Source organism: Eleginops maclovinus, chromosome 20, assembly GCF_036324505.1.
Source record: "Eleginops maclovinus isolate JMC-PN-2008 ecotype Puerto Natales chromosome 20, JC_Emac_rtc_rv5, whole genome shotgun sequence".
Taxonomy (NCBI): domain Eukaryota; kingdom Metazoa; phylum Chordata; class Actinopteri; order Perciformes; family Eleginopidae; genus Eleginops; species Eleginops maclovinus.
Window position 1 is genome coordinate 28,029,552 of NC_086368.1, and position 14,383 is coordinate 28,043,934.

At 41.3% G+C, this 14,383-nt stretch overlaps 1 protein-coding gene across 6 annotated transcripts in view; it reads left to right on the forward strand.

Moving 5' to 3' along the window:
* LOC134882451 (transcription factor SOX-13-like) overlaps nucleotides 1–13,606 on the forward strand; it is a 49,648-nt gene extending 36,042 nt beyond the window's left edge. For 4 of the 6 annotated variants that reach the window (XM_063910141.1, XM_063910135.1, XM_063910136.1 and 1 more), the window contains exons 8-14: nucleotides 1,413–1,489; nucleotides 2,424–2,589; nucleotides 3,844–3,968; nucleotides 6,645–6,723; nucleotides 7,628–7,795; nucleotides 8,897–9,113; nucleotides 10,389–13,606. In XM_063910141.1, the coding sequence (XP_063766211.1) occupies nucleotides 1,413–1,489; nucleotides 2,424–2,589; nucleotides 3,844–3,968; nucleotides 6,645–6,723; nucleotides 7,628–7,795; nucleotides 8,897–9,113; nucleotides 10,389–10,674 (1,118 nt within the window). In that variant the 3' untranslated portion in view covers nucleotides 10,675–13,606. The remainder of the gene's footprint in view (nucleotides 1–1,412; nucleotides 1,490–2,423; nucleotides 2,590–3,843; nucleotides 3,969–6,644; nucleotides 6,724–7,627; nucleotides 7,796–8,896; nucleotides 9,114–10,388) is intronic. The other 2 variants (XM_063910137.1, XM_063910139.1) reach the window with 1 other exon arrangement.
* The last annotated feature ends 777 nt before the right edge of the window (nucleotides 13,607–14,383 follow it).

A 14,383-nucleotide genomic window follows, 5' to 3' on the forward strand; every position in this document is an offset into this window, starting at 1 on the left:
TTTACCTCTTTGTCGGTCAAATTGTCTTTTAAAAATGTAGAAGTATCCATTAAGCTTAATAATGTTATGCATTACATGTTATATATCTGGTCTGTCCTTATTGATCCTTTTGATCTGTTATTAATCCTCAAAGGTTCCTCTTCATTAGTTCTTCAGCGCTGGGAACATTGGGTTTCTTTAGTTCCTTTTTTTTATTATAGGCTTTCTTATGAAGACAGAATGAACACTACAAAGACTGTGCTTTAAAAGCCTGAAACTTCGTGCCAAAAAGTTGCCAGCTCTGCAAGTTTCCATCCCTTCTCATCTTGCAAAGTGTCTTTTTAAAGAAACTTAAACGCACTTCAACTCAAGGTCCACTTTTAAGAAAATTGAAAGCCATCAGCTATGAATGCAGACTTCAGTGGAACATTTCGGCTGATACTAGCTTTCACACACTTGTACGCTCGTACAGTGAGCAGCTTTGTGCAGCCATTGTTTCACCAAGCCTTAAAAGCTGCGCTCGAGGCTGACCTTCTCTTCTGTATCTTTTCAAACCTAAAAGACACAAGGCCAGTCTTTAAACATTGTAGGCAGAATTTAAGGATAGCCATTCACTTTCTTTTGTGTGTGTGTGTGTGTGTGTGTGTGTGTGTGTGTGTGTGTGTGTGTGTGTGTGTGTGTGTGTGTGTGTGTGTGTGTGTGTGTGTGTGTGTGTGTGTGTGTGTGTGTGTGTGTGTGTGTGTGTGTGTGTGTGTGTGTGTGTGTGTGTGTGTGTGTGTGTGTGTGTGTGTGTGTGTGTGTGTGTGTGTGTGTGTGTGTGTGATAAATAATGTTTTGACAGATGAATGCAACAAAATGTTGAAGGAATTTTTGTTTTTCGAGGCCAGAAATGTGAAGTTGTCTTTTTATACTAACGGTATGGAAGGAGTGAATTTCAATTTTGGTGGTGCCGTTTATTATTACCCTCTTCTGCACTCCTCACTTCAGTCATCTTGGGATGGGTTTAGGGTTAAGGGCGTCACAAAGAAATGCTCTTTTCCTGTGTGGACTTCATGATTTTTAAAGAAATGATGCTTCATTGGATAAATGAAGACAAAAACAAGTGCAATGTAAAACCGATGTGTTATCAAATTTGTGATTCGAGTCAAAGTCATGTGACTCTAATCCCCAAAATCGAAAATGTGGCATTTATAAATGTCCTTTATTCTTATATATGTGCCTTGTTATTATGTTGTGCATATAGTCAAAGTAAATTAAGTTAAATGGGAAAATATACTCTAGAAAAACTAGCATATAGTGAGTGCAGGAGAATAGCAGAGAGTTAGCTTCATGCTAACATTACAATCACCTCCCGTTAGCTAGCGAGTGCTAACAGACGCCACACACGAATCTTCAATCATATTTTCATACATCGCTTTTTATCCCCCCTGCAGCAGTGGACTATCCCATGCAGCTGCTGCCAAACCCTCACGCCACCCCCGCCAAGAGGAGCAGTGGTTCCTTCCGACAGGTACGGTGTTGTGTGTCAGCCTTTTGAATGTTCATCACAATGTGACAGATCATGACATGCGACTTATTTAAGTATGCAAATGCTGATTGTTTTTTAGATTAGGCGATAAAGCTACATGCATTAAGCAATTCGTTGTAAAGCATTTCATCACAACTTTGCAAACAAACCATACACTGCACAGTTCTGATTTCAGAAAGAAGAAACACATGTTGAATTTTGAGCACTAATAAGCATTTTGGTTGTATTGATTTGATTGGCTGACGACGGGCATTGCAAATTCAAACAAACAAAAGCGACCAATCAGAATAAATCAATCAAAAAATGCCAAAAGAAGTTAAAGATGCAAACAATTAAAGTATTGTTCTACATGTTTACCATGAAGGAATACAATCAGCTTCAACCTCTTTATGATCGCTCATATTTTCAGTATATAGAGAGAAACTCCCCAACACTGTACAATATTCACCCAAAATGCAACATCAACTCATGGCCGTGTGTGTGTGTGTGTGTGTGTGTGTGTACAAGTGTGTGATTACTGTACGTGTGTATTTTAGGGGATTAATTCCCTTCAGATTAAACAGCTAATGTATTTTTCTGGTATTTGTGAGGCTGAAAAAACGTTCCGAATGCACCGCACCCTCTGTCTGTGTGTGTGTGTGTGTGTGTGTGTGTGTGTGTGTGTGAACTGTATTTGCATGGCTGGTTCTCAAGCAGAGGATAGACCAACAGGGCTTAGATAAAGAAAAGGATGATGTGAGTGTGAAGACAAAAGGAGCAGGAGAAGCTACAAAGGTGTGACAGATGCGCTCCGACATGCCAAATCTGCCGTGCAAAAACCGGAATACATGCACACCCTCGCCCTTTGCGGTTTCCTCTGAATGTGTGTGTGTGTGGCCCAACCCCATGCTCATCTGCTTTCAATGTGTGTCTGCAGGAAGCCAGTCAGCCCTTGAACCTGACCTCCAAGCCGAAGGGTCTGGAGCTGGGGAAAACCCCGAGTCCGCAGAGCCTGGAGCTGGGAGCGCTGGGGCTGCACGGAGGGTACCGGCACAGAGACGTCCAGAGAGAAACGTCCCGAAGCCCGCAGCGAACCACCCTCAGTGAGTTACACTCTGGCAGAGGTGGAAGAAGTACTCAGGTCTTGTACTTGAGTAAAAGTAGAAGTACTCAGATCTTGTACTTGAGTAGAAGTACTCAGATCTTGTACTTGAGTAAAAGTAGAAGTACTCAGATCTTGTACTTGAGTAAAAGTAGAAGTACTCAGATCTTGTACTTGAGTAAAGTAGAAGTACTCAGAACTTGTACTTGAGTAAAAGTAGAAGTACTCAGGTCTTGTACTTGAGTAAAGTAGAAGTACTCAGATCTTGTACTTGAGTAAAAGTAGAAGTACTCAGGTCTTGTACTTGAGTAAAGTAGAAGTACTCAGATCTTGTGCTTGAGTAAAGTAGAAGTACTCAGATCTTGTACTTGTGTAAAAGTAGAAGTACTCAGGTCTTGTACTTGAGTAAAAGTAGAAGTACTCAGATCTTGTACTTGAGTAAAAGTAGAAGTACTCAGATCTTGTACTTGAGTAAAGTAGAAGTACCAGAGTGTAGGAATACTCTGTCACAGTGAAAGTATTCTAAATGTTCCTCCAGTGAAAGTAGAAAGTACTCTCCTCTAAATGTACTTAAAGTAGCGACAGTAAAAGTAGTCATTGTCTGATTGGTCCATTTCAGAATAATATCTCTGATATGTTTTATAATGATTGATCATTAAAGTGTTCTCAGAGCTGGTAAAGGTGCAGCTAGTTTGAATGGCTTTGTATACTGCAGGGTAGCTGCTGGATTTACTGCAGGTGAACTACAGTCTGATTTAAGGGCTGATTATATTTACCATCGTTCATCCAAATCTGCCTAGCAACTAAAGGGATTCAATAAATCTATAGAGAAATCTAAAGCTATAAAATCACTCCAAATAAGAAACGTTTTTAAAGAGACAGAGCGATCTTGCCTTTCTAATACCCAGAGGAAGTGAGTTCCAGAGTTCATGGAGCAAAACAACCGAACACATCAGGAACATTTAAAAGCAAAGCAGTGGAGGAATTCTATTGATCTGGTATCAGACACCCTCTCTGTGTCTGGTTTGTCACAGTAACAGGGTCTCCTTCATGCTGATGACATTTGCAGGGTTGTTTTTAAAAGGAGTTTGCCCCCCCCCCCCGAGACACCTCCATTAGACATCGACACTCTCGCTTCTATTGGTTAGCCCTCCGACACATTGAACGTGATAAGCTAAGGGGCGGGACATCTCTAAGCGGTTCTTCACGTATGTTTTTATGTTCTTCCTTTGACCACTGTTTTTTTGGCCTTCAGGTTTCCTCGGAGACGGAGACGTGGTAACTCAGGCCATCCACGACGCCCAGCAGCTCCTGAGGGGCCACGGCAGCGGGGGCCGAGACAGAGACATGGAGCGAGAGAGGGTTGGTGGAGGCAAGATGGTGAGCTGAGGTCCAAACTGTCCGTCAAGGTTTCTGTTCTGACGTTAAATTAACCGGACTTCTTTCTGCACGTAGTCCCTTGATCCTCCTTAGCGACGGTCTATTCTCCTTAGCAACGGTCTGTTCTCATTAGCAACAGTCTGTTCTCCTTAGCACCGATCTGTTCTCCTTAGCAACAGTCTGTTCCCCTTAGCAACGGTCTGTTCTCCTTAGCAACAGTCTGTTCCCCTTAGCAACGGTCTGTTCTCCTTAGCAACGGTCTGCTAGAAAAAAATGGACAAACTCTGAAATGTCCAAACTGACCAATCAGAATCAAGTATTCAACTAAGCTGCTTAATAATCTCAACTAATGTCTCTGTACTTCTTACGTCAGGCACTCCTTTAATTATTTTGCCGTGCTCTGGGATTAATAAAGGATTTCTGACTCCTGTTTTGCTGCTGCCCCTGACGACAGCGGTAGCTCATACTAGTCCACTAAAACAGTCAGAGCTATCCCTTAAACGTAATTATCCAGAGTTTGTGAAGCAAATACCATCTTGCTGATCAAACTGGATATGAGGAAACCCTCCCAGTCCGTCTTTGATCCTCCTGACATCTAGGGAGTCTAACGGGGGGGTCAGAGTCTGGTTTAGGGTTTCAGGAACTCGTGCTTCTCCAGAGGATTCAGGCGACTGCAGAATATCCCAGCTGCACAGAAGCACATTGTCACGGCTCAGTATGACCGGTGTTGCCTTCTGGAGAGTAAACAGTGTCTGGAAAAGACAAAGAAGTTATGTGTCTGTTGTTTCTATTCTTAGTTATTGAAAAAGGGTGTTCAGTATCTCCTGACAAAGATGCTATCAAGTGCTGTTATTCAGCTTTGTGCGAGTGCAGTCATGCGCTGCAGTGAGAGCACAAAATGTTGGCACACATGACACAAAATGTGACACAAAATCAGTGGTAAAAGGACCTTTACTCGAGTACTCTTAAGTATCTCCGTGTTATCCTACCTTGTACTTCTACTCAGCTACATTTCAACGACAGATGAAGTACTTTTTCACATTATATTTCTTTAACACTCATCTTTAATGTATACATAGCAGCGTTAGACGAAGAACTCAGATCCAGAAGTAAAAGTAAAAATACTGTGGTTTTAAAATACTCAATTACAAGTAAAATCCTGATTTCAAAATCGTCCTTAATTAAAAGTACACAAGTATCACGTGTGTTACAAGTATCGTCCACTCGATGCACACAGGAACTATTTTAACATACTGGAGTATTTCCATGTTACCATATTTAATACTTCTACTCTACCACATTTCAAAGGCTAATATAATACTTTCCACACTTCATTTATGTAGCACTGTTCGACCCAGTATTTAACAAAAGATCTAAAACTGGCGCCACATAGACTTCATTAAAATGCTCTCGTATGTATTTCATTGTGAAGACAGAATATCACATCCTATACTTTTACATTTGAAGTATATAAACTGATTTTACCTCAAATTAGGTAACATTTTCAATTCTAATTAGCAGTATTTTAAGACTAAACTATTTCCACTTTTACATTGTTTCCTCAAAAAGGAGTCCCCCCCCCCCCTACCTGAAACACCTCTTTTGGACTCCTTTGTTTTCTTCTGCAACATAGTGACATCACTATGTAGAATTCGCAGTTCTATTGGCTACCGCTCCAACACATTGTACATGATAGGCTAAGGGTGCGGGACATCTGTAAGCGGTTGACCAATCACAACAGAGCCGGCCAGCTAACCAATCAGAGCAGACTGGGTTCTGGTTTCAGACAGAGGGTGAAAAGAGGTGCTGCAGCACAGGCAGTATGAGAGAAATAAAGAGCTTTCTGAACATTAAAGCATGGAGACATGTCCGATGAGGCTCTAAATACTAATATGAACCTGAGAATGACCAGACTGTGTCCCCTTTAACTGAAGGATCTGAGTGCTTTGCCTTCAGAACGTCTTGCTCTTGTTGTTCTCCTTCGGGGTCGTCTATAAATTAGCATCACGTGTTTTGTCCGGCCCGCGACTGTGAGAACCCTGGCTGTTATTTTTTGTTTTGCTTCTTGTAAAAATTGTCTTCTATTCTGGTCTTGGTTGTCCATTCTCCGAGGTGGCTGATACTCTGGTCTCGGCCCGGTCGTGGAGCAACAGCTGTCGCAGCGCCACAAAGGCCTCTGAGTGGCATTGAGAGAGCCACCTGCCCTGGCTCTTTGTACGCAGTAACACTGTACTCTGTGGCTCTCCTCCATTATCATGCTGCATCTCTACCGCTGCTCTAGTTCAAACACTGATGACTGACCTATTTTGGTATCACACTCCACTGGATGAATAATGTTTTACAGCACGATAGACGGAGCGATAGTTTTGTTACATTCCCGTTTCTCCTTCACCTCTCCTCCCTCGGACAATAAACACCATTCTTCCTCCTCCATAGCGTTGTCATTTCCTTCCTTTGCATTTACAGCTCTGCATTTAAGCAGCAGCTGATATGGAGAGCGCGCTGTGTCTTTACCTTAAATAGCTCTCTGTGAAACACACGCGTGCCTTGAGCATCGGGTCATCTCTTTTACTGCATCAGAAATTCAAATCTTCCCTTTGTGCTCCGAGTGTGAATATTTGTGTGGCTTAACTGCATGCATGACTTCATCTGTCTTTGTCTTTTTTATGTCTCCAGGAGTACAAGGAATCTCCCCGCAGCGAGAGGATTTCTCACGTGGAGCGAGGCGAGGAGCACCTCAGCAGTGACTCTGAGGGTAGGTGTCCCTGCAGCAGCCTGACTAATAACGATGGCCTTCTTTTTATATCCAAATATTAGTTATTATCCAAAAAAAGATGCCTCCGAATATCAGATTGGCATTAAAATATCCCCAAATAACTCTCAGCACCTCCTCCAAGTTCAACAAGTGGCAGCTTTATTAAGAACTGAACATAGGTTTATAATACAGATGTAGGATGTGGGTGTTGAACGTGAATCATAAATGCCCATGATGTATTTCTGTAGGCCGACCAGGGGGTGGGGGGTGGGGGGTTAGCATCACAAAGAGCTAAGGAACTCAATGAGATTTATGTATATTGCAGACCATAAGCTCTTTAGCAATCACAACGTTTGTTCAGCAGTAAAACATCCACATATTGAAACCACTTTTTGATTATGGAAGCGTGAAGGCAATCCCAAGAAGTAAAATCTAACTTTAGGCTATAAACAAATACATCACCAGCGCTAACCTATAGGCGGCTAATGACATTTAGGGGTCTCATTTAGACACTTTGGACATGCTTCGGACATCCACCAGTGGTTTATTTGCTGTAATAATCTCCTGTGTTTAAGTTAATGTTCGAGCAGGATCTTGTTGTGCAGACGTTTTATTTTTGGAGGCAGTTTAAATACAACATATAGCATACGGTACATTGGTAAATATCATAAATTTGAGCTTAGAGATGTTACTTTAATCATCTACAATGTAAAAAATCATCACTTCTGTTTCTGATCTGCTATCTTAATGGTGTCATTTGGGCAAACAAAACAAAAGTAAACAAGCCTTTTAAACCATTAGGGCATAATGTGGCTCTCAGAGGGTGAAAACCAGGTGAGGTACAAACACAACCCCCAGCCGTTTGCTCTGCTCCTCTGATTGTGGCCCTCTGTCTCTCTTGTAGGCCTGCCCAACTCTGTCCCAGGCAACTACACTGAGACCCGCCCCCCCCCCTCTTCCGGCCACATCAAGAGACCCATGAACGCCTTCATGGTTTGGGCCAAGGACGAGCGCAGGAGGATCCTGCAGGCCTTCCCCGACATGCACAACTCCTCCATCAGCAAGATCCTGGGTGAGCCTCGCACCATGTGGGGGGGAGGTGGGGGGCGGGGGCAGCATGTGCCTCTATTCTGAGATGCTGTCTGGCACATGGGAGGGCACGGACAAACACCTGCCTGTCCTCCAGACACACACACACACACACACAGATACACACACACACACACACACACACAGGCTGGCGTGAATCCCTTTCCTTGGAGCAAACATTTACATTCCATTCTATTGTGGAGAGCTTGTTGTTGGAGCAACTGCCCGCCACTCACACACACACACACACACACACACACACACACACACACACACACACACACACACACACTCAGGCAGACGTGAACACACACATGCATGCAGGTTATGCACAAACAACAGTATGTAACAATGTTGATTACTTAAATACCTCATGTCAGTTTTTACACAAATATCTCCACCAGTTAATGTCACAGTTCTCTGGATGTGTTACGATTTAAAGCCCAAACGTTGTTTTGCTGAAATGTAATCTATTCCAAAACGTTTCTACAACACAAGACATAGAAACCAGTTAATATCAGTTAGTCCGTAGAGGCTGATGAACCTCCCAACGGGTTTAAAGCTCCTGTGTCTGCAGTGAGAACACTCTCCCTGTGCTTTAGCGTTAGCGGCAGTTAGCCGTAAGTTAGCTACTTAAAGAGGACATGTTGTGCTCATTCTCAGGTTCATATTTTTATTTTGTGTCTGCCTTGCTTGCTAAATATTGGCTTCTGCCATGTATCGGACATAAACTGGCCATGTTACAGTGACATCATTAAGTAACACTTGCACTTCTATTGGCTAGCGCTCCAAAACATTGTACGTGATAGGCTAAGGGGCGGGACATCTCTAAGTGGTTGACCAAACCACAACAGAGGCGGCCAGCTAACCAATCAGAGCAGACTGAGCTCTGATTTCAGACAGAGGGTGTAAAGACAGCAGTCTGGGAAAAATAAAGAACATTAAAGCATGGAGACATGTCCCAGGAGAGGCACAAAATACAAAATCCAGTTCCAACCTATCAGTGAGACGTGCTACCTATTCACTTTCTACTATAAAAGCCTTTCCGCTCTCCCTCATCATCTTTGTCCCGATGTGTGTTCAGGCTCCAGGTGGAAGGGCATGTCCAACCAGGAGAAGCAGCCCTACTACGAGGAGCAGGCGAGGCTGAGCAGGCAGCACCTGGAGCGCTACCCCGACTACAAGTACAAACCCCGGCCCAAACGCACCTGCATCGTGGAGGGGCGGAGGCTGAGGGTGGGCGAGTACAAGGCCATGATGAAGAACCGCCGGCAGGAGCAGAGAGCGACCTACACACACAGGTAAAACAAACCCTGAGACGCTTTAGAAGACAATGCCTGCAGCTCCCAAAGCTCATCTTTTATTCTTGAAGAGTAGTATTGATATCTTAGCTGGGCTGTTATTCACTCTGTCCTCGACGATGAATAGCATCCCGTCGCCATTGTTCTCGTTAACTCCTCCAACTAGTAAAACAGAAGCTGTCAACAGCGGTAATGCTTTTCTGTTTTTACTTTTGCCGCCACCTCTTTCTCTCTATTGAGGAATCAAACATTGATAACCAGATGTCGCAATGGCCTTACACTTTATCTAGATCTCTTTATTCAAATAAGTTTAAATGCACCTTGGGAGTTTTGTTAAACTTTCCCTCTCAACTATTTCGGTACACAAGCTTGCACCTAAAAGGATATCAGATGCAGTGTTTTTTTTTTAAATTCTGCAAAAAATAGTTACATAGATAGGCAGTTAGTTTCATAACGTTGCTTGATGCAAATTCTAAACTGACATTAGCTTTTGCATGTCTATTAATTCAGTTTAACCTTGGTGTTTGTGCACAGTTGCAGATAAAGATTAGAGTAAATATTGGTCTTATTATGGTTATGTTGGATGGGTTATGATCCAAACACTACCTATAACTTCTGTGCATTGTAAACTGTTTGTTATAAAGTCAAAGCTTTTACCAAAGACCCCAAAAATGTTTTGTTTTTTTACTTCCCAACACATGTTTTCTAACAATATAATTGGCTTTAAATTATATTTGTTGCTGGTTAGCCTTTTAAAAACATGAGGATGCTGTTCAAAATAAATAATAATAATAAAGTTAAATAAATAAGTGTGAAAAAATATTTCTCTTTTGATCTGTTTTGAAAAATGTCAACTTAATTAAAAACTTTACAAAAATTCCGTCAATTGTATTTAAAAAAAATGTATCGGGGGGCATAAAAATATTATCCTGGACAAACATTTTTTAAAATCCTGTCCTTAAATCACAACTTCAGGAGAGAAAACCATTTTAATCTGAATAAGAAAATAGCTGTTGTTTTATTTTGGCCTCTCAGGGCTTCCGTAGCAAACTGATAGGACAATAGGAACAGACTGAACATGTCCCTCTGCTTGTAATCGTATTTAATTTAACCTAAGATCTGAAACTACACTTTATGCATGAACATGAGCTTGTATTCTACACAAAGTGCATCTGTTGAGGAACTACGTTATAAATAAAAAGTGTGAAATAAGAAACAGATTGAAGCTGATTCATCCCACAGTTTTATTTACGCGTGTCACTTTCTGTCTTTCAGTCAAACAGACCCCCAGCAGCTCCACTACCCCCACAGCGACGGTCCGTACCCGGGCGGCGCCGGCTCGGTCTCGGTGGCGAACATGACCTTTCACCCCGCTCTGCTGGAGCACTACCTGCCACAAGCCCCGCCCACTCTGCGGCGGGCGGAGGGCCAGGCCACGCCCATATCCCTGCCCAGAGAGAGGGAGCGAGAGAGGGAAAGGGAACGCCCTCCCTACAGCGAGGGGGAGGAGAGTGACGGAGGGGAGAGGAGTGAGGGGGAACTGGTGCTCCTCACGGACTGAACATGGGAAAGTGAGGGATGAGAGGGGAGGAGGAAGGGTGATCTTCTGTCAGAGAAGAAGAAGAAAGGAGGATGAAGATTTGTCACCGAATGATGGGCAAAGTGAAGAGATGTCATAGTTACACCCCTTGTAAAGTAATTGTTTTTAGTGACACACACACAAAAACATACAAACACACACAAAGGCAAGCTCTTATCATTTCCCTTCATTGACATGTCATCGGTTACTTTGTTTCATCATATTTAAAGTTATAATGTAGAAGGTTTGTCCTTTAATCCCTTTAGCTTCTTGTTTTCCAGCCCCCCATTCATCGGAATAGAGGCTTTATAGCATCCCTGTTTTCACCTGTTAGACTGCGGAGTAACAAGCAGTGATGGAGCTGTATTAATGTGTCAGTGCTGCCCCCTGCTGGTGGAGGCTGGGTATTACATAGTGAAAACACCCCAGAGGAGTAGCATGTTTGAGTGTCAAGATAGCGTGCCACCTGGGATTTGGCCAATTTAATATAAATGTGAAGATTTAGGACAACAAATTTAAATATTAAAACTGTTTTTCAGCTATTTAGTATTGCACTTCTATCCAAAATTGAGGGCTTAGATAATTTAAATATTGACAAGTTTAAAGTTGGTCTTTAATCTAGTTTAAGATCCAAAAATCATACCCATTTCAAGGCATAGGGTGGATTGTCTGGATAGTGTGTGTAATTTAAATGAACATTAAAGGAGAAAAATTAACAGATTAAAGGTGTTTTTTTCAGCGGTTTAGTATTGCACTTCTAAAAAAAAAAATGGGATTAAACTCATAAAATACTTTTTGCTTCCAAACATTTTACAACCCAAGAAATTTGACTTCTGGAAACATTTGACATTTTTCAGACAAAACAACTAATAACGGGCTGATTAATTGACAACAATTATACAAACTAATTGTTAGTTGCAGCACTAGCAGCTGTCAATCATTGCTCTACAGTTAGTTAGAAATCGGTGTGGTAAATGTTCCAGTCAAGGCGAGACGAAGCTTGTTCGTATCGTAAAAACAGGAAGAAAAACTGAAGAAAGTTATGAAAATGCTACTTTTAAAGGATAGAAACCTATTAACATAACAGAAAAAGGTGAGGGATCTATCACTGCATTCAACGGTTTACAATCAGACTGCCAATTTTCAAAGTGTCCTTCCAAATAATGTAGAAAAAAGACCCTCCTCTTCCTCGATCTCCCACATCATGCTGTTCAGTTTCGCTGTACCTGCTGTATTTGTGTTGACCTCAGCCTCACCTGGTTTTTTTATACCTCTGTGTTTGCTTCTTTGAGTGTTAATTGATTGTCGTGTTGAGCACCTCCTATCTGTCTCTCCAAATGTCAGGCGTTTGTTTTGTTGCCACTTGAGATGCAGCACTGCAGAAAATATCCACATACTTTACATGAATATGTTGTTCGTGGATATTTTCGTCATGTTCTTGGTACTATAGTGCATCAGGCATTGTTCCAGGATGTTTCAATGGAATTAGTTGCATATTTAAAAGCAAAACAAAGTTATTATTTCTTTGCAGTGACAGATCAATCGGCCTCCTGTTAGATTAAGGTGAAGCTCCAGCTGTTGTCGTCTTATTTCATCTTTAATTTTCCCCTGTTTGACAGAGATCTAATCACACGTCACATGTTGTTCATTGTTAGGATGTAGCTTAACAAGCTAATGTGGCTACAAAGATGATGAAAAAAGATCAATTAATGGTTAGGATTTGTTGACAGTGCTACCCAAAGTGAAAGGATTGGAAGTAGAAACAAAGGTTTTGGGTGACTGAACCACTGTTTAACTTCATGAGAACACAGACACCAAAATCATCCATGAGTACATTGTTAGCTCTGATGCTACGAGCTAATTTTGCTAGCTGAGGGATGTTAGGCCCTATCTTAGCACTTAGCATACACTGTGTTCGTTTAATAGCAATTGGAATCAATGTATTGATGTTCAAGTATGCTAAAAACTTAAGTCTGTATGGCACACAAGTTTGTTAAAGTTAGCGTAGGGAATGTAATCACAAGAATAGTCAAGCTAGCTAAACATGAAGAGCCATCGCCACAATTATGCTGTGTGTTTTAAATGGATGGTGGATTTAGGACTTTAGGATCCAAGTTGACTAATTTGGTTTACCTACAAGTTTTAAGGTCAAATATACATCTTAAATTAACTGTAGCTTCTAAAATATCAAAGCTAACCTACATGTAAGATACAAATAGTGTTAATGACTAGCTAGCATCTGCTTGACCTCTTTCCATTTCAAATGAGGACGTTTTTGAGACTGTGTTTATCCTAACATCATTCAACAGAGGATTGTTTATCCTAAAATCATTCAACAGAGGATTAACATGAGATTATATATAAGAGATACAAAATAAGGACCATAAATAAAGCTGCTAGCATCATTATCTTCAGTATGTTTAGCTAGTAGCATGTTGCTATTAGCCTGGGATCTTTGCCTAGCTCTTCTGAGCACATGGCTAGTTTTGGTGTCTTTGTTCTCATCACTCAGTAGCCATATTGACCCATTAGAAACTTTAGAAATAATCCTAGTGTCTAAATAGCACTGGGGTCAATCCATCTTTTAGCTAACGAGCTAACCGCAAGGATGACAAATCAAAATGATGGGACAAGATACATTTCAGACATCAGGGTTTGGGTTCAGGGCTGTGTAAAGATGCTGGATTTTGTGCACAGAGATGGATATCAGAGGAAGAAAATGTTTATCTTATTTTAGTGGAGATATGCTGAGGAGTCACCTGTCTTTACCCCTGCTGATGTAAATATAGAAAGAGACTTTATTTTGTTTATAAGAGCCTGTGTAATTTAAAGGTGTACGTTTCTTTATGTTTTCAGAGTTTTGTGTTGTATTTTTTTTTTCTTTCTTGAAAGACAATAAATTGGTTGTGCTAAATGTGTTTGGAGTGAATTATTTTGTGTGTGTGTGTGTTTGTGTTTGAGACAGGGTTGTGTGTTCAGCTGGTCCAGTAATAACTCTGCTCCATAACTCGGGTCTACCTGAGGTCGTTCCCACAGTAACACCAACTTCGCTCTTTCCAGATCATCCCTGCATTTAGACATTTCATTAGCCAACAGCGTGTTCTTCCATGCTGTATTTCCCCCTGACGTCTCTCAGCTGGTTAATTAGCATCTCATATAAACTGATTAAATGTAATATGGTCCCTTTACTTTTAACAAGAGAAAAGCCGACAGCTGTAACTAATCACACTGACTACAGCTGCACTTAGTACAGGTTCAGAGTGTTCTGCATGTGTCTCACTGGAACCGACAGAGCTCAATGCATCAAAGGTTAAGTTCTGTTATTACACGTGTGCATTTCCTGTTGTTAGGTAAGATAAGTTCAAGATGAATAGCTCAATTATCAGGTCAGATTTCAATTTTCCCACTTCTTCCGACTACACAAACACCTGCAAAACACTCACATGATTGGCAGCTGTTAATTCTTCAGTGCTTTGTGTGTTTTGTGCTAATTAAAAAGCAGATATACTTCTGATCAATAAGATTTAAATTAAATATGACCCCATCCAAGTTTAATTCTTACATTACAAGTTTTAAGTTCTGTTAAAAGTAAATGAGGCATCATCTTGATATCTTAATTTGCTTACTCAAAGGCAACAGAAAAGTATGTAGAACTTAGTAAATATACATTTGAATCCATAAAAAAAAACAC